This window comes from Eublepharis macularius, chromosome 4 (assembly GCF_028583425.1).
Source record: "Eublepharis macularius isolate TG4126 chromosome 4, MPM_Emac_v1.0, whole genome shotgun sequence".
Classification (NCBI taxonomy): Eukaryota; Metazoa; Chordata; class Lepidosauria; order Squamata; family Eublepharidae; genus Eublepharis; species Eublepharis macularius.
This window is the reverse complement of record NC_072793.1, coordinates 147,983,136-148,006,767: the sequence shown is the minus strand read 5'-3', so window position 1 is coordinate 148,006,767 and position 23,632 is coordinate 147,983,136. Positions and strand designations below refer to the sequence as shown.

General features: G+C 39.8%; 1 protein-coding gene across 6 annotated transcripts in view; it reads right to left on the bottom strand.

The window, feature by feature from the left end:
• CADPS (calcium dependent secretion activator) overlaps positions 1–23,632 on the bottom strand; it is a 504,169-nt gene that overhangs the window by 154,703 nt on the left and 325,834 nt on the right. For 5 of the 6 annotated variants that reach the window (XM_054976243.1, XM_054976241.1, XM_054976242.1 and 2 more), the window contains exon 13: positions 21,973–22,160. In XM_054976243.1, coding sequence (XP_054832218.1) covers positions 21,973–22,160 — 188 coding nt within the window. Of the gene's footprint in view, positions 1–21,972; positions 22,162–23,632 lie in introns of all 6 variants that reach the window. The other variant, XM_054976246.1, reaches the window with a different exon arrangement.

Here is a 23,632-nt window from a genome sequence, read left to right as displayed (position 1 = left end):
TGCTCATGCTCTTCTGGTTGCCAAGCCTGGAGAAAGATGTCTTCCTTTAAAGGCTGCTTAATATGTTGAAATGGGCACACAAAACTTTTCATGAAGATTACCTGGTAAATCATATCCACTCAGCTATTATTAAAGGGGCAGGACATTTTTTTTCCTTCAAGCAATTGGGAACTTACTACCTCCTGTTTTTAAATGACTCACTGGGGAATTCTCTAGCTTCTTCAATATATCACTCCTCCCGAGTGCCTCACGAATTAAGATTTTTTAAAAATCTTAGTTCTGAGCAGCACACTTGCTTCCAGGCCAGCTGCACCCAAAGCTGCCACTGCGGCCAAGGCTCGCTCATTTGCCTGCTGCAGTCACCGCAGCTGAAGCCTGTTCTCTTGCTTGCTCGCAGTAGGGCCTGTTTGCCTCTGGCGCAGCCTGCTGACCACCACAGCTTGGCTCAAGCATGTCCATCTCCATGCCACCAATGGCCAAGTGCTGCGGGGCAGGGGGCTGCTTCCCCAGACCAGGGGCCTGCACGGGATGTGCCTGGGCGTGTTCCCCTGGCCCCCAGTCATTCCCCGCCCCTCCACAACATGGCAGCCACCATGCTACCTCCCCGCTCACCTCCCCCGCATCGCCTGCAACCCAGGCACCCAGGTGAGTCTGGTAGCTGTTGTTTCTAAGCAACTGAGAGATTTTAGGTTTAAGTTCCATTTTGGTTCACTGTGGAAACTCTGTCCAACTCCTTGAATATAACTGGATATCATTTACACTGTTCAGAAAACTGATTTTATAATAGTCAAATTCTAAAAGCATTCTATCCAGGAAGCTTTATTAAAAACTCTTAGAAATACACATTTATTGCTTTATACACAGGATTAAGAAAAAAGTTGTTAGGGTATACAAAGCACAAGAGGTGAACCCTTCTGTTCTTTATCTGTTAATTCAGTGCAGATTTTTTTCCTCGTTGAAATCGTTTTGGGTGCTATCGTAAAGAGCTGAAAAGTGAAATATAAACATCTTAGCTAAATGAATTGAATGATATAAGGAGGAGCTAAGCATGTCTGAAAGTGTCACTTTGCATCCATGTACATGTGTTAGTACATATTATAGTATATTATAGTAACCAGCTGCTGATTTACACTGCCATGATGTCAGTGAGAAAGAAAAGCAAGCTCCCGTCTCTATTTGCCTGTCATAAATTTCATTCTGTTATATAATGCATAAAGAAGGCAACAAACAACTCAGTGTAGAAAAGGAGTCAATAAATCAGACAGTTAACAGTGCTAATTTCTGTTCCTTACGACCCATAAGTATACAGATTTGTGTATTACCTTGTCATAAATATATGGATTTGTATATCACCTTGCAGTTTGTATCTACAAAGTCAGTGTATTTTTAAAGAATAATGTAAGAGGTCTTAAAATTGAGCAAATGTTCTTACTTAAAGGCCTCCTCCAGTGTTTGGATTAAGCTTTGTAAATCCTTAGCACTAGGCTAGTTTGGCTATACAAAAGACTTGGCAACGAATTACAAAGCTTCTAATGAACCTCCTGTCAGGGGTTAATTGATAAGCCATATTTTTTGCTTTTAAAGAATCAAAATGCTTCTAAGAGCAAAGAAATTACAATCTGTACAATCAATATTTCACTGACCTAAAGATGTAGAAACCACAAAAAATAATATATATTAGCATTTGATATTAAATATGGCTAAAAATTCATCAATTTAAAACAAAGACATTAAGTTCTTCATAGATTATTTCTTTTCATTCCTTTTAAGTAAAAGTAATACATTGAATTATTTCACACTCATATACTAAATGTCTGAAATTGTGGTACCTGTCACTAATCATCCACATGTTTCATTGACACCACTGCATGCATTTAATTGTGGATGGAATTGTAGCCAGTGCTTTTAGATTATTTTATGGTGTTCACATTTAAATTCAATATGTATTTCTGTTCTTGATTATTCATCAAGCATAGCTGTATAAAAATATTGATTTAGATTCCAAATCTGCAACAGAACACATCAGTGGGAGTATTGTTTCGGCCTTATTTTCTGATTAATTCTGTGAAACATATAGTATATGCAAAATGAGCAAATTGTTCAATTTTAAACATTTAGCAATGGAGACTCTTGGAATATTTAAAATTTCACTTTCCAGAAACTTTTACCATTCTTATACCTTTACACAAGTAATGTTCTCATGTTGCTTAAAAAAGTAAGATAGTAAGCAATTTGAAGACAACTAATGCTTATTAAAAAACAGAGGTTTTTTTTAACTTTTAGACAACCCATTGCTCACAAAGAATCATGATGATCACGACAAATTTTCTAATCCACAAATTACTTATTTTGAAATACTTCTGTTTTACTAAAAAGAGATTTTCTACAATAATTAAGGACAGGAGTCTAAGATACAGGAAGATTCATTGATAGAATTCAAAGGTTCTGAAAGACAAATGCCAGCAAATATGCAAGCTAGGTTATTCATGTGATAATTGCAGGTATCATTTGATAACCTGAACGTGTGAAACTGTTATCACTAGTATTACATGATCAGTTATCATAGATCATTGCCTTTCTAATATGTCAGGCAATTACTCAACAAGAAGTAATCCAAGACAGGAGGTGAAGTGCATATCATGGTTAGTTCCCCATCTCATGTTGTCAAACTATTATTAAACTAAATGTGTGAATTTTCCTTGATTGCAGCAATAACCTGTGAAATGTTTTCCTGAAAATGTCCTGACATGAGCCAAAATGCAAAAGAAAACTAACTGTGGCTTGGAAACTTGCTCTTTTACTTCTTTATTTGTTCAAAATATCAATATCAAACTTATGAACAATATATGCTAACTACAGAGAATTACTCATTATAGAATAAGATCAAAATACCAACTAATTGCCACAGAAGACAAAGATAGACACAGAATATGAACACAATACAATGTGCCTAGGACAAGGTTGCCAACTCCTGGAAGATAAAAATCTGGCAAGGAGCTAATACCTACCCACCTGGGGCACAGCCAGTGGGGTGACCATGTGTCTAGAAGCAGAGCTGAGCAGTAAAAGCTTGGAGCTAACAGGAAACACTACTTGTCTAAGGTATGCACTGTAGCTATTCCTTGTGTTTTATAAGTCATATCAAGCAATACATCCATGTATGAAAACAAGCCAACAGAGATAAACCTATTACGGTCTAGATTCCTGTTCTGCCCCAAGTACTAAGGAAGAACCAAATGGCATATAATTTAAACATGTAAGAGCACTACAGTTTACATTTACTCACGTATATAACACACATGTATGCAGAATATTAGGAATTTAGTGGATTCGATCCACTGGTTTTTTTTTTTTTGCTGGTATTAGGATTCTGTTTGCAGAGTGCAAATTTCTTGCCTTTCCCTTGCCATGGCACCCCAATTGTCCCCCAAATCTTGCAGGCATTTCAGGCTGCCAAATGCTTACTTCTGGTGGGCAATATCCCACAAAAGAACCCTCGCACAAGCTCTAGCCTCTTGGGATAACGGGAGAAACAGCAGGGAGAGGAAATACTGTTGGGCTATGTGCCAAGTTGCCAACATCACATCTGGGCAAAAACATGGACATGACATCAGACTTCAGCTGATGCTCTAGAAACTCTATGGTTGAATTTCTTACAGTATGAAAACTCTTTTTTTAATATATATATATTATTAGGTTTAACAAGGAAGGGTGGGGAAAGGGGAAATAAAAGAAATCTACAAGAAAAAGAAACTACATAATCTGCATACAACCGTACTCTACATATCATTTAATCTCACATTTATATACTCTGTGATGAATTAAAAGGATTATAACAAAACCTTTATATACTTAACATATTCATATCTTTATGCTTGCTTCTTAACCAATCATAAAATAAAGTCCAAGGTCCAGCAAAGTCCTCTACCATTTGCCCTTTCAGAATTGAGGTCAGTTTGTCCATTTCTGAGCTCTCCATAATCTTCCACACTAGTTCTTCCTGAGTAGGAGTTTTGACGCTTCCAAAAGCTAGTAAAATTCTAGCCGCCATTACTGCATGAATTATAAAATATTTCTGATCTTTACTAAGATCATCTGGACTCTCTTACAGTATGGAAACTCGATGGGAGGGAGGGGCCATAGTTCAGTGGTAGAGCATCTGCTTTGCATGCCACAGAGCCAGTGTGGTGTAGTGAACAGAAAGTCAGACTAGGATCTGGAAGACCCAGGTTCGAATCCTTGCTCTGCCATGGAAGCTCATTGGGTGACCTTCAGTCAGTCACATACTCAGCCTAATCTACCTCACAGGGTTATTTTGAGGATAAAGAGGAGAATGATGTTACCCACTTTGGGTCCCCATTGGGGAGAAAAGTGGTGTACAAACAACACAAACAAACAAACAATTTTCCAGGTTCAGTCCCCAACAATTCCAGTTAAAATGGCCAGGTAGCAAGTAATGTGAAGACCCCTACCTGAGATCCTGGAGAGCCACTGACAGTCTTAGCAGACAATATTGACCTTAATAAACCAATGATCTGTTTCAGTACAAGGCATTATATGTTAGTTAGTTTATTTGTTACAATCATAGATCTACTAACATCATCACAGCAACAAGTTATATACACATAAAGAAGAATATATATATGTACAATGAGTGGCCACAATATGAACTAATTTCAATAATACAAATGTTAATGATTAAAAATATTTAACAAACTACTTCCTTATCGAACTTGCCAAAGCACAGATTTTAGCCATATTAAGGGTGATTTCATTAGAACACTCCAAAAGAAGACAAAAAGTATAAAATCTATCAGATCAGACTGGGTAATATATAAGGACCATATGTCCCTATGGAATAAACAGTACACTAGCACATTTTCTGCTGTTTCAACCATGTCCAGTTGGTAATGACAAATATATTGAGAATAGAGAGTACCTAAGTATCTCCCTTCCAGAACAGCTGATGGTAAAACATTAACACAAGCCAAAGTAAATGCTCTTTGCTATTTGAGAAGTTCTAAGTTAGGATAATTTGCCAGGACAATTTTTTGCCACAATTCCCTTATACTGGATACTGGAATATCCCATATTCTAGCAGTATTTGAGTTTCTAGGGCATCAGCAGATATGTTGATGTCACATCCAGGTTTTTGTACACACAAGACATTTGCATTTAGCCTGACATCTTTTCTGCCCCTTGCCCTGCCCCCAAATCTCTTGAGGTGCTGGGGCACTGCCTGGACTCCTTACTGCCATGGGTGGTGGTGGCGATGGTGGTGGTGATAAGAAAGTAGTGGTCTGCAGGAGGAAATTCTTGTACTCACAGAAAAACTCCAATGGATCCAAGCTGTTATTTAGCATTAAAAACACATTCTGGAAATCAAATCATCTTAAGATCAGAAATGATGAGGCTGAGAACCGGTGCCACGGTCAGACCACTCGGTCCTGAAGGCTCGGCTGGGGATACCCCCCCTCACAAGGGTGGTGAGCTGATTTATGCTTGCAAGCGGAGATTTATGGACCCGTTTGGGTTCCAGAATGCTTTGCGGGATCCAATGCTCCATGGCAGTTCGTTAGATGAGCTGGTGGAGGACTGGCAGTGCCGGGTCTCCGAAGCCATCGATGAAATCGCCCCCCGTTGCCCTCTTTGCTCCCATGCAAGATGGGCTCCCTGGTATACAGAGGAGCTCCGACAGAAGAAGCGGGAGCTAAGAAGGCTTGAGTGAGTGTGGCGACGATCTCGGGACATAGAGGAAAGATAATCTTATAGGACATTTATGAAAGCCTATGAGGTGGCAGTGAAGGCTGTGAAGAAAGAGTTTTATGCAGCTTCCATCGCATTAGCTAGCTCACGACCGGCAAAATTGTTTAATGTGGTTTGGTCATTGGTCTCCTTGCCAGAGGGAGGCCATCAAATTTTGAATTCGGATATTAGCTGTGAGTCTTTTGGGAGCCTTTTTGAGGATAAAATCTCGTCTCTCTGCTGTGACCTGCCAGCCACAGTTGATTCAGTGAATGAGCTAGAGACCCTTTGGCCGTCTTTGGAGCCAATATTTGATCATTTCAGCCCACGGAGATTGACAGGACCCTGCGATCAGTTAGGCCCACCACATGTCCCTTGGACCCAGGCCCATTGTGGTTGGAAAAGGCCAGTGCTGAGGGGCTGCAGTCTTCGCTGGAGGCCATTGTTAATCTATCCTTAGGCTCCAGGGGTTTTCCTGGGCCATTAAAGGAAGCTGTGGCAAGACCTCTCTTGATAAACCATTGCTGGACCCCACTGACCTGGTCAATTACCGCCTAGTTTTGAACCTCCCATTTCTGGGAAAGGTGATTGAGCAGGTGGTGGTGGAACAGCTGCAGGGCTTCCTGAAGGATGTCTCAGCCCTAGACCCCTTCCAGTCCAGGTTCTGTCCGGGACATGAGACGGAGATGTTGCTGGTCACCCTCACAGACAATCTTCGTAGACATCTGGATTGAGGCAGCTCGGCGCTGCTGATATTATTGGATCTCTTGGCAGCGTTTGATACAGTCGATTACGATCTTGTGACTCACCGCCTTGCCGATGTGGGGATATGAGGGACTGCCTTACAGTGGCTTGTCTCTTTTCTCCATGGTCAGGGACAGAGGGTGGTGCTTGGGGAGAAATTGTCATCCTGTCACCCTTTGGTGTGCAGGGTCCCACAGGGAGCAATACTCTCCCCATTATTGTTTAACATCTATATGCGCCCCCTTGCCCCGTTGGTGCAAAATTTCGGACTTGGGTGTCATCAATATGCAGATGACACCCAGTTGTATCTGATGATGGATGGCCGGCCAGACTTAGCCCCAGATGTCCTGGAACATGTTTTTGCAGACGTGACTGGTTGGTTGAAGCAGAGTCGGCCGAAAGTGAACCCGACAAAGACGGAGGTCCTCCAGCTCCCGGCCCTCAATGGGGCACCGTTAGTTCAAGTTCCGAGGGTTAAGAGCCTGGGGGTGATCTTGGAGGCCTCCCTGAAAATGGAGGCAAAGGTCACAGCAGTTGTCAGGTACTCTTTTTCCCTTACCTGTCAACCTATGACTTAACTACAGTGATCCAAGCAACGGTCATCTCTAGGCTAGATCACTGTAACTCACTCTACGCGGGGCTGCCCTTGATCCTGACCTGGAGATTACAGCTGGTACAAAATGCAGCAGCGTGTGTTATTATGAGAGTGCCAAATAAGGCGCACATAACACCATTCTTACGCAAGCTGCATTGGTTGCCAGTGAAGTACCGGATCAGATTCCAGGTTCTGGTATTGAACTATAAGGCCCTGTGTGGACGGGGACCAGCGTATCTATGGGACCATCTCTCCCCATATATTCCCCAGAGGACACTCTGATCAGGGGACAAACAGCTCTTGGTGGTCCCTGGCCCCAAGGATGCCTGCCTAGCCTCGACTAGAGCCAGGGCCTTTTCAGTCCTGGCTCCCACCTGGTGGAACGCTCTGTCTGCTGAAATCAGGGCCCGGCAGGACCTACTATCTTTTTGCCGGGCCTACAAGACAGAGTTGTTCTGCCAGGCATATGGCTGAGGCTGAGCCTCCGCCGGCCTGGAAAAAGGGGTGTATAAATCTTAACCCTCCCTGTGAAGGCTGTCCTCGATCCTGTTTTAAATATGTTGTTTTTAATGAACATGATTTTTTAACAGTATTTTTAATATGTTGTTATCTGCCCTGAGCCCACTCGTGGGGAGGGCGGAATACAAATTTGAAATCACAAAAAAAATAGTTCAAAAGATAAGCAGCAAACTCAAAATCTATGCATAGCAGGTCTCTAAAGAAAGCAAGCCATGATTCTAAAGCAGTGTATTCAAAACTTATGCAAAGTAGCTGATCCCTCAAGAAAGGGAGCCAAACCACAGCAAATAAGTCCATAGCAGATAAGTCAAGGTCCATGCAAACACATAATTTTTCTCCCTGACCCTATGAATAACTTGTTCTGCTGGCTGTTTTTGGTACATGGCTATTTCTTCCTTTCTGGTGGTTGGTCTTGGTCCTAGGTGTTGTTGGGGTGCACAGAAAGCTTGGTAGGTTAATTGATAGGCTGTTCAGCTTACAATCTGTTGTGTATATTCTTAGGAACAGGGTATTTGCAGCCTTCCGAAGACAACTCCAAGCTGATGAGATGATGATCAACTGGGAGTTGGCTTCTGATCTCTTGCTGGGGGAATGTTGCTCTGTAAACAGCAAAATTGTTAAAGTTGAGGGAGGACATCCAGTTCATCAGCTGGATGTCAGGTTCTTCTGATGCCCCTCATGGAAATGTTGCTGCTCATCTTTCTGAGATGTAGCAAACTTAGGGTGATTAGAAGCCCAGACTCTTGGCTTGGGCTGCAGAGAAACCTGCTCTTTTTCCTCTTCCTTTTGCAATGCAGACATTAAAAGCATTGCATTTGCCCCTAGCCCTGGTGGGAATGAGGACTGCAGTGCAGAAATTAAAAAAATGCATTATGTTGTATTTTTTGCTCTGTGAATGTCCTAGCTATTGATTATATTGTATTCAATAGTAGTATGTAATCTGCCTTGGATCTCAGTCAGAAACACGAATTATAAATAAAAAATAATAGCAATATTCTTTCTGTGTCCAGCTGTTGGAAGGAGATAAATGAGTTCTTTCCCTTCCTTTTGCAATGCAAGAAATCAAAAGTACTGTGCCCCTACCCAGCTTGGAAGACAGGAAAGAGCTCCTCTTTGAAACGCCACTATGTAGCTATTTTGCCCAATGGGTGGGATGGATAAGAACCTGACTTCCAGACAATCTGCCATCAGCTGTGAGTTGGTTTATGACCAACAGGCAGCTGTGTACTTGTTAGCCATCTGTTTGAGTTGCTCAATGCAATCCTAAGATATCACTACTCTGATCAGCTCATGGTCTGATTGTGAGTGCTGAACAAAGTTTGACTTCCAAACAGGTTTACAGATGTTGAACAGAACATGAAGGCTGGAAGAGGAAAATGTTGCTAGCAATGAGTAATCATGTCAAATGTATAATATTTGACTTCAAAACTGACATATTATATCCACAGCTAGCAACATCTTTTTTTCTCTTCTTTCCCCCTTTTTTGGTTTAACATTCAGCTTTTTGTTTCTATAATTTCTTGAAACCCCATTTAATTTATGAAATTGTATGGTGTTTCCCTAAAAGGAAGGCTATACATTGTATATATATTGTCCAGGATTAATCAGGCCTTAATGTTATCCTGCTTTTCTCTCTTTCTTCAGGTGGTATATTGCAGCATTCTGCAGCAGGCACAATTGCTAAACCATTTCCCACAATTCCCCCAGATAATCATCCATCTAACATGATCTTATTCCAAAAGAGAGCCAGTTTGGTGTAGTGGTCAAGAATGGCAGGACTCTAATCTGGAGAACTGGGTTTGATTCCCCACTTCTCCACTTGAAGCCAGCTGAGTGACTTTGGGTCAGTCTCTTTGGAGCTCTCTCAGCCCCCACCCATCTCACAGGGTGATAGTTGTGAGGATAATAATAACACATGGTTGTTGTGGGTTTTCCGGGCTGTATTGCCGTGGTCTTGGCATTGTAGTTCCTGACACTGAGAGATCTCTGTCTTTTGGTGCTACACCTCTGAAGATGCCAGTTCCTGTAGTTCCTGACACTGAGAGATCTCTGTCTTTTGGTGCTACACCTCTGAAGATGCCAGCCACAGCTGCTGGCGAAACGTCAGGAACTACAATGCCAAGACCACGGCAATATAGCCCGGAAAACCCACAACAACCATCGTTCTCCGGCCGTGAAAGCCTTCAACAATAATAACACACTTTGTAAACGACTCTGAGTGGGCATCCTGAAGGGTGATTAGAAGCCCAGACACTTGGCTTGGGCTTATTATTATTATTATTATTATTATTATTATTAAAAACCAGTGGGGCCTATGCAAGAAGGGTAGCTAATAAAGATGCTTCTACCATCTGCTACATCCTGGGTCCAAGGCTACACTCAGATTATAGTTCGAGAGCAAGGGCACCACTACCCACCAATACCCTAACACCATGACACTTTGCACAAGGTATTTTACATGGGGATGCTCAAGTGACTTACTTTCTGTGTGGTCTTATATTCAAGTGTCTCTGTCTCCCTAGTGGTGCATGTGTATCCACAATGGGAGAACAAGTGTAAAATCTTTCACTTGATCCTACTTGTGTAAGATGGCTTGTGTAGAAAGACTCTACAATACGGAGGCACCCAATTATGTTGATGTTAATTCAGGTTGGCCAAAAGGAAGTACTTCTTTATTCAAAGAGAAATAAAATCGTAGAATTCATGGTCGGTGGATATAATGACAACCGCTACTACAGGCAAGGATATCCATTGCTATGTATCTAATCCCCTTTAATGGAGTGTGTGAATGCATAGCTGTATCCATGGATGATGTCCATATTATCCAAGATAACCAAAAGGAACTTCCACCTAGTAAACTTCTGAATACCAGTGCTAGGAGGCAACATCAGAGAAAGTGCTTGTCCTCTGTGTCTTTTGTTGGTTATCTAACTGATTAGATACTGTGTGAAACTGGATGCTGGAGTAGATGGACCACTGGTTTCTTTCAGTTCCTACAATTCACCTTGAATTTGTTTAACTCATTTACTTACATCTTATAGAAATTAGTTTAGGATTGAGATTGCTGCTCTTAGAAACATACATTTAAAAGTCTGTTCAGACACTGAATAGAATGCTAGTATAGAGCTAATATCTGGACATACACAATCCAACCACACACTTCATTTCTGTTGATTTAAGGATTAACTATGCATTACAATTTCCCCAGAGATGTCCTTGGGCTGGAGGAAGAGACAGGTGCTGAAATTCCATGATTCCCAGTTGCATGTGAGTTCAATTTGGATTTGGACTATAGTCACATGGTGACACCTTCTCCCCAGGCCATTCTGGGGCCATTTGCCCTATGGTGGAAACATAACATGTAACTCATCAGTACACATGCAACCACAAATGGAGAAGTTCTAAGCTTCCTCTGTGTGTATTGTAGCCCTAATCTGCATCAGGCATACCCATGGCTGGAAAGTGTGGAGCTTCAAAATATGTCTCTCCACCTGATCTATGGATGTCCCTAGAGAAATTGTAATGAGTAGTTAGGGCCTCAGTCCTATTTGTTTCTACCAAGCTGTATAGGTTGTATAGGACGGGGGGGGGGGTCCTAGGGGACATGGGATGGGCACCATTGGCAAGACAATACCTCCAGGTGAATGGGTTTATGAAATGTTTCAAGGATTCAGGGCAAGAAAACAACTTCCAGTGTTCTTCCTCCTGTGTAAATCTCCAGAGAAAACTGGTGATTTCTAGAGAGGAATGATGTCACTTCCAGGTTTCCCCCATATTCTCATTGCCCTTCACAAAGTTGACATTTTAGGGTTTTCCCCAGAAGTGATGCCAGTGATTTTTAATTTTTTTCTTGCTGCCACTCTAAGCTGTAACAGTTTAAATGTATAGCATTTACCATTAGATTAACACTGCTGTCCTCTTAAACCAAATGTACTGATGGAAATTCAATTTGTTCATTTTATGGTTAATCATACAGCTCTGAGGAAACATCGTATTCTTTAACATCACATTCACAATACTAGACACAATAATAAGCAATATAACATTTTGTTCAAGATCCTTTTCCTGAAATTAATGTTATATAAATTTTATTCACGGTTCTACAAACAGCAGCAGGGTAGATTAAACAACGACGACGACAACCCTGCCCTCCTGTGTATCATGCAGTGACAAACTTGAGACAATCTACAGGTCAACTGTAGCCATTTTTGGAGCAGCTTGGATGTCTGGAAGGGCCTGCCAACTAAGAGCCATCACAACTGCAAGGACTTCCTTTCTCAAACAGCTGTGGACTATATTACATCTGACACCACGAGCATCTCTTGAAACTACCTTTCAAATATTCGGCAAACCATTTTCTCACTGTCCTTCACAAAGTTGACATTTTCGGCAGCATGATAGGAAAGATGTCACGTCGGCTGCTTTTCAAGTTCTTGTCACAGTGGTTAGCACCAGTTCTGTCATCTTTACTCTCCTCACAAACCCCCATCTTTAGCCATGTCACAAATAATAATACTTCCAATGTTTTTTTTGTCAAATTTCAAATATTATCACCCAGCTGCACATCTTTAGAATTTACTAGTTATGTTAATTTTGTTGCTCATCTCCCCAGAAGCTGAAGTGCAATGAGTTCATTAATTAACTGCAAATCTGCAGACAGCACTGTGATTATATAAACATAAATTAAAAGTGCAGAACCTCTTCTGTCTATTTGTGAGGAATTGTAGTCGTTGTCGCTGAGAAGCACATTGTTTAAGTGCATATATATAGATATATCCTTTTCTAAATGTGCATGCTAGAGTAGTCTTGCTGTAACAATTTATTAATTTTCTATAGCAGAAAAATTCTCTCATTGCAAAGACAATGGAAGGAAACGGAAGGTTATTGGAAAGCATCCTGAAAAATGGAGAATTCAGGGGAATCAACTGAACATTCTAGCTGTTGAGATCTTTCTTCACAATGCAGCTTTTAAATCAGTTGAATACTAGATATTTGCCTTATATGTAGAATTATGGTTTTCTGCTGCAAATGAACTCTTATTGTGCAAATTGCATTGTACGTAGAATGGTAAAATGCACAGATAGCAGACACGTGTAATGTAGCTATGTTATCTTGGGGTCAGAAAAGCAGTGGAAGAAATGTAGGGTTTGTGTTATCTGTAAATCTCAGTGCAGTCATACAAAGAATTACAGACATGCACAGTGCATGCATTTCTATATGAATTTAGGTCAGCCTACAGAATTGAAAATAACTCAGACTTGAATGGTAGCAGATTTTTTCCTTTTGATACTTGTTGGATCCTGCCAGAGAAATTAGTAGGGCACGGTATAGATTGAGGTGGGGCGGGGGGGGAGGAGGAAGAGCAGAAATAGTGCCAGGAAAATGCATATTTACCATTGGTACAAATTCCTAAAGTACCTGTATTTTTGATATTTAAACAATAATACAACATATTGCACATGGGAATTTTTATTTTTTTTCTACCCATATTTACTCTGTGGTTTGACTGATTTTAAACTATGATAGCAAGCCTTACAAAATCTTCTAAATTGTGCCGCTTAACAATAAGGGGAAGGCAAAAACAATTCATTCTTTAGACTACTTTGTCCAAATCACAGGGTTAATTATAAATTATAATTAGGACTAGGGGTCCTAAGGCCACTGTTTCTTTCTGGAAGGCCCACCTCCCCCACTATGCCCTTTTCTAATTGTACTGGGGTGCCTCAGGGGATAGTTATGCTGCTAATGCAAATATATCAGAGTCATTTTTACCAAAAGAGTAATACACAAGGCAACAGCATACATTTATATGCAATTATGAATACACATTATTTTCATATAATCCCTCTGACTCTGTGCTAACATAGATGCGAAAGGTGTCCTTGGTAGGTATCTTTTATGATGAATTTTCTAACAGTTGAAAAAATATTTCAGTATAAGTACACATTCAACTTGATAAAATAAACATATTCAGCTAATGAAATATCTCATTTGACAAGATAGTTAAAACATACCTGGATAAAAGCAAACTCGTTAGTTTTTTTCTGTCCTTTCCCACAGTTCCTTGGAAGACTGTGATTCAGAGAACACACAATACCAGAGTAACAGGGTTGGGGGTTTGGGGAGGGGCAGGTGGTGTGGACTGACACTGATTATTTAGAATCATTCAGTCTAGTTTCCAGTCCAGCTTTGGGACTGAAAATGCCTTGACTACCCTAGTAAATGACCCATACCATAGATACTGAATCTCTGTTAGTGCTCTTGAACATCACAGTGATTTCTGATCTCACTTCTCATAGTCTCCTTTTGGGTCACCTTGCAAAGTGAGGCAGTAGGGCACTGAATTATATTGGTTCTAAAACATCTCCAAAGATGGTATTTGGAAACTGCTGTTCCACCCTATGGCTTTATATAGGGTGTTGCTCTATAAGGTGCGGCAGGCTCCATCTGATCTCCTGTGCTGTCAAGCATTTACATGACACTGGTGGAGGACACTGTCCAGGCATTAGTGTATGGTGTTAACAATATGTGAATGCCATCTTGTTCTCTCTTTCCTTTCTCTTCAACTCTAGGAAAACAGTGGAAACTTGGAATCAATGTTGGGATCTGTAAAGGACTAAGAATGTATGAACATACTGAAGCTTAATTCAGACAAGATGGAAATACTGTCATAGGGAAAAAATTTGATCTGGGGATAGATGTGCAGCTTATGATATATGGAACTCTCCCTTAACAGCCAGGTCAATAGTTTGGGCTTGTTCTCTAGTCCCATTACAACCGGATGCCCAAGTGTAATTTACCAGCCTCATCTAGTTTTGTTAGCAGCACTTGTTCCTGAAAATAAATGATCTAGCCAGTCATTCACAATTTAGTTATATTCAGACTAGATTACTATAATGTGCTGTATGTGGTCCTGTTTCTGAAGAATGTCTGGAAGCTACAACTAGAATATAGCAGTCCAAATGTTAACTGAAGCAAGCCGAATGGAACTTATTACAACTATTTTATGCCAGCTGTACTAGTTGCCAATTTGTTTCTGTGCCCAATTTAAAGTGCTGGATATGACCTTTAAAACCCTACATTGTTTAGTATTATATTTACAATGCAACCCTATGCAAAATTACTCCATTCTAAGCCCTTTTCAATGAGCTTACACTACATAGGACTGCATTGTTAATACACTGCCAATTCCTATATGAGCTTACTTGCACATTAAAATCATTCTCTGTGTGTCATTCTCTGTGTATTACTTCTAGCAGTGGTTTGTTGAAAAGACATATAGGATAGGGTCTTCTCTAAAGTGACGTCAGGACTATGGAAGGCCCACCTCAAATCCTCCCTAATGGCTTTTCATCACAACATTAACAGTACAATCCAAAGAGGAGTTATTCCAGTCTAAGCCCAATGGGCTTAGATTGGAGTAACTCTTTTTAGGATTGAACTGTATGACTCTTCTTTTTAGGAGCACACTTGAATCCCTTACTGCTGATTTTGACTTTCCTGCTGATGCTGTTTTTCGACTGCTATTGGACTGACATGTTTTTGTGTTGTTCTTTTTAGATTATTGTTGTATTCTGCTTATTCGTCTACAGACTGTGGTACTTAACTGCTTTCAATTTTTATTGTTAGCATTTGTTAGTATATTTAAGATGAATTTGGTTAAATGAAGAAGATGGGACAAACTGGTCTACATCCAAGAATTCCAGTTTAACTGGTTTATGAACTGCAGCCTGGAAGATCAATCTTGTAAGTTTGATAGCAAAATAATAACTTGTAAATCCACATCCTAAATTTGAGAAGCCTTTACATTATCCATTTCTATATTATCTCAGTAGAACTTGACAAAATAATGATGCACACAAAAGCTCCCAGCAGGAAGGATTATTTCTTACTTCAACTGACTTGTATAAAATGTTACGACTCTTTTTTTAAATCAGGGAAGTTGTCTATAGATGGGGCTTTTGGAATGCTTTGCTCATCTCCCCCCACTTATTGATGCTCAATCTTTTTAGTTACTGACAACTCACACTGTCACGGTATCCTGAAGTTAGCTCTAAGCCTCACATCATTAAAAGGAGTGCGTGAGTACTTTCCATTCAGCATTGTTTTCACCAGAAGTATTTTTGAATTTGCATCACCTGGATTTCAAAGAAAAAGCAGGACACTGCCCTCCACCAAGTGCACTGTTTCCTTGGCGGTTTTGTCCACAGCATCCAAGCAAAGCCGGAACTGTGAAAGAGGAACCAGATAGTAGCCATACGTGAATGCTGGTGCATTCACCTCCTGTCATCTTGACAAAGAAACAAAATAACGTTTCTTTCTTTTTTTTCTTCTCTGTACATATAGGTCTTCCCACAACACACCATTTCTGCCTTGTGGATCTTTGGTTTCTGTCTCATCAGTGCAGCACTAATGAAGAGATAGATGTATCTTAACTCTGTCAGACTGTTATATGCCATCCCTTCACACAAACCAAGCAAAAATGGTATTTAGTGCCTCAAACATGCAAAAATGAGAAGGGTGGGGGAGAAATGGAATAACCAGTACAATTACCCGTAAGTAAAGAAATACATTAAAATGTGACATCCAAACTAGAACAAATAAAGTTATTGAGCAAATTCTAGAAGAACGCTCCCATAATCACAGAATTATTTCCATGGGGATCTACTACTTGCTTTCACATTTGCACTAATTTGGATGTCATATATTTAACCTATCCAACCACTTTTAAGTCCCTGTGATTTCCACAGGAGAACTGAGCATGTGTTCTTTATGGACGGACACTGTCCGGTGAGAACAGCTCTCTGATCATATCCTGATCCTGAACTGCAGATAGGATGAGTGGGTTGGTGACAGAAAGCTCCCAAGCTCAAAGAAGTGCACTGGAGAGGAGGTGGAGAGAATGTGAAGAGGGAGTGGATCATTTTCTAAAAAAGATTTTCTTATTTTAATATATGCAACACATTATTCTCCTAATCTTTTCTTTTCAGGCTCTGTTATGCCTATATAAAAATGACAGAGAAACATTAAAAAGACTTGCTAGGTAACAATCTGTAACCTTGTAAGTTTTTGATTGTGTCGAGGGAAGTAGAATCATTCACGTTCTGTCCCTACCAACCACATTTACCTGAAAGTCAGAATATGCATTTTAAATTAGGATTGTAAGGAGACAACCCAATGCATTATAACACACAGGCTATATTTCAATCTTCAAATAAAGAAATTGGAAGTGGGGAGTGAGGAAAGTGGACATGGGCACAAATTGAAATACGAAGCAAATTTAATCATGAAATGGGCTGTTTCGTGTATCCTAAAACAGTGTTTTGTGGGGCTGCGGTTATCACGAAATTCACAACTTTTTGGCCTGTTTTGTTAGCTTCGTGAATGATTAGTAATTGCAGACAGGCCGGCGCCAATCCATTGATTCCCTAGGCAACAATGGGCCCAGACCTTTTGTTGCCATTGGAAACCCCAATCATAGCCCACTTACCCTTGATTGGCAGCTCTCCTAGCCATCTGGAGAGCTTCCATTCCTCCCTATACAGCCAGGAGCTTGGGGGTCAATCCCCTAGGCAACCAAAGAGGTGGGCCTTTTGTAGCCATAGGCACACCAATCTCACCCCTCCAAACCCTGTTAGGCATGTCAGTCAGCCAACCACAGACCTCCTGTTCTTGGGATGAATGGCAGGGTTTTGGAGAAACATCCAGCTCATCCTCCACATCCCAAACGCTTGGGATTGTCCCTACCTGCTGTCCACCCCTCATTCGGTCTTCCTGGTCCAGCTCCACACCACGGCCGGTCCTTCATCATCCTCTGTTCCAGTAACTCCCAGTCCCTGTTTCACTCATGCACTCTGGCACAGCTCTTTCTACCCTTCCCGTTGACCTTCCTGATCAACGTATTGCAAAGTGGGAGGGCAGGTGGAGGAGAGCCTGCTAAAGTCTCCCTGTAAGTTTGGCATCTCCTGGTACGAAGGGGGCCATTGAAATGCTCTGGGTTCTGATGAATCACAAAACTAACGAATCATTTCAGCAAATGTGTCAATTTCATGAAATTTCATTATTCACAATTCGTGGATCATGACGAAACACAGAACTCTCATTTTGGTTTTTTTCCGTTTCGTGCCCATGTCTAGAGGAAAGTGCAGTGCATGAGATCTTGCCCCCCTGTGCATTCAAGCAATATACAAAAAATCCTTATCTAGTTCTATATCGATTAACTGTAATGCCAGTTTTAGTCCCTCATCTGATTAGTCAGAAGAATGACCATTCATGTATTTTGGGGAAATTGTACAAGATCTGCTTTTTAGGATGGCTTACCCTAATGAGTAAGGGTCAAATATTCTTTTTTCTGTGATTTTAATTTTTTAAAAATTCAAATCTGTTACTTATGTGGATTTTAATTAGATGCCTGTGCCTAGAATTCTTTGGTAATTTCACAAAAAGCATCAGTAATGGTGATATACATAAAATATGTATTGTATATATCATTTTTGATGTGGAAACTAGTACGGTGTCTCAGGAAGGGAAACAACATGATTATTCCAAACTCAATAAACTTCTCGAAAACACTGAAAATATAAAATGCAAAACCCTCTTTTTCCTTGGTGGGTTTTTCACATGATATGGCACAGAGGTCATAGTGGAGCTATTTCTAACAGCAGCCATTTTGTCCCTGTCTTGCACTGACACTGATCAGATAACCAGATTGTATTTGTGAAGCAGGACCCTGGACCACATCTAGTTAGTTTCTTTCCTCTGATGGCCTGTCATTCTGTCAGTCCTGACCTTCAGGCTGTCCTGCACCATCTGAATCACATTCTCTCTGCACTTTCTCACTGACTGCAAGCTACTGTTGTCTCACTGTTTGACCTTCCACATACACAATACAAACAGACAACCTACCTCAGCTCCATCACTGTCTATCGCTTACACAGGAGATTGATAGCCACACAGAATTCTCTCTCTTCGACCTTCATTTTACTGGAGTGGCATATTCTGACTGACAGCCAACCTCATTTCACAGAAAGCTTAACTACCATTTGGTGGTGTGGGATTTCTTCCCTTGCTTTTCAAATTGCTTTCTCAGAGTAAAGAGATTCACTTCCAGTTCTAACATGACACATCAACTCTTATGAAAGAAAATATGTTTTAAAAATAAAAATGGGGTAATGGGGTAAATTGAGAAGGCAAAAAATACAGAAATGAAAACACGTACGACTTTTAAGTTTCTCTCTCTCTAGAAATACAAATAGAAATAAACACATAACCAGCAGTCCTGTTGATTAAACAGTCCTGCTGAATAAACAGGACTGTAGTATGTGATTGATGGTTTTACATCTTTGGGCACACAAATGTTACTGAAAGTGCAAATGGAGTAGTATTTTTTTTAAAACAACACTCATACTATTTTTTAAATCCAATGTTTAGAATTACTATGGTTATTTTTACAATCCTGAAGACTGAAGGCATCAGAGGAACCATTCTCTTTAGAAGATAGAATGTTTCATTCCTTAAAGCTTGTACACAGCCTGAAAGCATAAATATATGTAGAAAACAGCTAATGACTGCTGTACCTTGACCAATAATTTTACAAATTTTAACCTGCCATATCCTGAGCTAGAAAGGAAGAAAACATTTCTTGAATTTTATATGACAACAGTTCATCTAGTATATTTTTGTCAGCCTGAGTGGCATTTGTCTTTGATTGATACAATCAGAGTTTTTTTCCTGCTCTCTTTTTGATCCTTTAGTTAGTGATGCTAGGAGACTGAACCTAGGATCACTTCCAGAACAGAGGCAGATTATTTTAAAGTACAAAAAGGCTCATATGTGTACATGTAGAAGTACACATGGACACATATTATGGTTAATATGTTCCATTAATATAAATAAATATTTGCTTTCCACCAGCATATTGTACAATTTTCAATTATGAACAATCAATCTTAACTAGAGACATCATGTCTCCTACCCCATGCTGGCTCTGCCTGCCATCACTCAGCTGGGCAGCAGGGGGAAATGAGAAGGAAATTGGGGAGGGGTGATATGTGGGGAGGATCAGTGTCAAACTGATGCCATGACATCACTTCTGAGTCTGACATGACCCAGAAATGACACTGTCACATAGATGATGCTCTAGTATTCAAGCAAAACTCTACGGTCAAACCATAGAGTTTGAGGCGAATGCTAGAGTGTCATCCCCACGTGATAATGTCACTTCCTGGAAGTGCTGGAAGAGACCTTATGGCATCAGAGTGATGCTGAAATTTGAAATGTCTTCCCCCGGTAATCGCCTTGTAAATCTCTTCCTCCTGTAATCTCCTGCTAGTTGCCAGTCACTAGGTGCTAGTTGCCTAATCATAACTCATGCAGTTCAAACAGGCCTTTACCCCAGTTTAAGGAGAATTTCATGAGCTGTTTCAGCTTTGATTTAATTCAATTATACTACCTAAAGGATTCTAAAAATGGGTTATAATATATGTTGATGAGAATCCATCTCCTAAATCACTGATGAAAATAAATATTCATGTCCTCAGAAGAAGATTGGAATCATGAGGTTCACACCTCATGATTCCTAATTTGTTTTGGAAGAATTCAACCTGTGTGAATTTTCCTGAAGATCCTAAATATGATGAAATGATCAAAATCCTGTATGAAACAATACAATCATGAATGCTGCCATTGCTTACCTTTTGGGCTCTGGAGGTGGTTGGAATTTGCTATCTTTCCGCTTTTTGGACTCCTTTTTGGAATCCTTTTTTGGCTCTACTTCAGTAGCTGGGGGATTGTTTGCAATTGGCAATATGCCTAGAACCTCTTCCATTTTTTGACTTTGGGATATGACAGGGAAGGTTTTAAATGAAAAAGGTAAGAACAGCAGAAAAAGGAAAAAAGTGAAAGGACAGATAAAATCATAACAAAAGAAATGAAACAAAACAAGCTGAAAGCGAAAATAATAATAATAGTAATAACAATAAGTAATGCCACCAAAAGAAGCAAAGGAAAGTAAAAAACAAAAAGAACCTTTTCCCCAGACAAGACACACTGAAGCAACTGCAGTTTGAGTGGCAGCCTTATAATGTAAAATACAGGCAATGTGTATAATAATTCGTGATGATGTTTACCAAGAATGCTTACAAAAACACTTCATTATTTTATAACACTCTGTTATTCAGTAGCATATGCAGAACAGAGTGTGACATCTCACTGTATAGAATGCAACTTCCAAAAAGAAAAACATCAGTGCAACAAATACCATCGCAGTCTATAGAGAAAGGAAACTTATCTCAGGAACACTTGCAGGCATACAATCCTTTGGCTTACAATCCTTTATGCCAATACAATTCTTTATGCTAAAAGACTAGACTGACCTAGAAACTGCTATGAAGCTGTATGGCTGTCAAGTAGAGATCAGATTTTTAAAAATTCAGTTCACTTCCACTAGTTGTTTTATATATTATTTATGACCCATTGCATTGGGCTAAAATGGCACTTCTGGCAAGGGAAAGTCATTGCATAACAGCTCAGTCATGCCGGTAAACCCACTACTTGGGTACATCTGATACAGCTCAGTCCACAATGCTGACACAGAAGTTTTAAGCAGCAGGGAGAATTGATTTCAGCCACTCTAGTGGCTGTAGTATAAAACACTACACTGCTGTAGTATAAAAAGACTCACAGGAAGCTACTTGCCCTTCTTCTCATGCTCTTATAAAGGTTAAAGGATCAGGTTGGTAAGTCTCCTCTGCTTTACCTCATTCAATACACAGTATGAAAACCAAGTTTCTTAGCACGTTGCATTGTATTTTTTAGTATGTCACTATATGTTTTGAATGTGCATCTTAAACATAATGTCTGGATCATGTGAATCACAGATATTTATTTGCAATAAAGCTATCAACATTTTTTGTAAAATGGTGGGTCCTGTATTTTTAAAACACATCTTTAATACATAGTAGCTAATGAAATAATGTCTCATCTTCACTAATGAATGCTCTCAATCTTATTGATAACAACACAAAACCTTGCTTTACTCCTCCATCTATCTATCATGAAAATTAAGGTGACACATGGAAAATAAAGTGGTGTCCCACTGGATAAAGGTACGTTCTGCAGCCTCACACTACCTCATAAGCTTCCCAATCAGGCAATTATCCAATATGAATAACTTTAAAATTCATATATTTGGGTTTTCTTTTTGGTTATTTTTTATGTAGACAGGCAAGAAAACAAAGAAACAAACCAATTCTGCTATCAGATATCTTGTGTGTCAAAAGGCTTTGGGGTCTATTGTTGTTTATCCGGTGAAATCTGTGTTTTAGAAAGGAATTCTCCCCTTGGAGCTGGAGAGGAGTTTGTTCCCTTACCTGTTGCCATGAACATGTGATGCACAAAAGGCAAAACTGTAATGAAGCAAGGTGGGGTCAATCATTGCTCCATTTTCTGCTCTCTCAAGCAAATCACTAAGGTAGCAGAGATGCCTATGACAGCCTCTGACTCCGTTACGTGCGCAATACTCGTCGAGCACAAATACCTGGCCAGGACTGAACCAGCCCTGTATGGAAATAAAGAGTTAGGAATTCAATTATAGACTTTTAAACAAAAGCAACGTAACATGTATTAGATCTGCTAATGCTAAAAAAAAAGGACAGCAGCAAATATCTGTAAAGAAAATCTAGACAAATAATTAAATGCATATGAAAAATATCTAGCATTAAGTTCAATCTAACTTTAATGTCAATGAAGTGATACATATCTAATAATTTTTTTAAAAATAGCTAAAGAAGCTTAATTTTTTAATTGCAGAGAATTTCAGTTACAATTAATACATTCTTTTAAAGAAATTACAGAACAAGGGCTGGTTTGTGGGCTAGTTTGAACAGTTTAAATAATTACTACTTTTTTTGCTTATTGGCCAGTAAAACAGAAAATGTAAAAAAATATCAGCTCATCAGTCATCTGCTACTATATCAGTTTTATACAAATAAGATTGAGCCAACTGAATCAGCCTTGATCCATCCAATCATATGACGAATCCTCATTCTCATCAATGTTAGTATAGACTCAGAATATTGGAATAAGAGGCACATCGGAATAAGATAACTTCAAAACACTGCCAGGAAATATGATTAACAATGGGATCCTTCCAACTGCACTTTCTGTTTGGAGATTCTTTGTCCTATGCTCCAAAGTCCAAGGTTTTTTGGGAGTGGGGGGGGGGGGATCAGAAATACAAAATAAAGAGAAAATATGCCACTTCATAGAAAAGATGTCTGGGATCATTCCATGTCTAGTGATGATCTAAGCCTTGCTTAAATCTTACCACTTTTTAAGTACACCATCATTACTAAGGTGGCAACAAAGGGCTGTGCCAGAAGGTTTCATTCTTCTGGCATGGCACACACCATAAAAGTTCAGTTGGGGCACCTATTCATTGCTAGGGTGGCCTAATATTTGTGGCTATTATTATATTTGTTTTGGGATTTTTTCTGCAGTGAGAGTTAGGGATAGATAAGATAGAGAGATACAGAATTGGGGATTTGATAACTAATTGGGTATGGTGACAATCTATGATAGGGAGTCCAACAGTACTTAGTGGGTAGGGATGTATGATTATAGGCGAAGCATTAGCTTTTGGAGACAACTGGGGTGATGTGAGATGACACACTGGTTGTTTTCTCTCTTACCCATTTCAGACAAGTTGTAAAAAAATTCTGATCCCCTTACTTTGAACTTGATGTTGATCCTTGCCAGGTCACTTTAAAAATAAGAACTCATTGCCATTTGCCTGCGGGAGTGGGGGGGGGGAGGGGACAGTTGACTAAGGGTGTGTACTAAAAAAAATGGCATTATTCAGATTTAGGTATCTGGAATACCATATACATTTGGTATTCCTGATATCTGGATCCAAAAGTACTGGTATAGTATTCAGGTTTAGGTTTTATTCAGAATTCCCAATATATTTGATTCCATTACTTCCCTATGGTGAAATCTTTCCGCAAGACTGGAGGGGCCATTTTTCAAGCA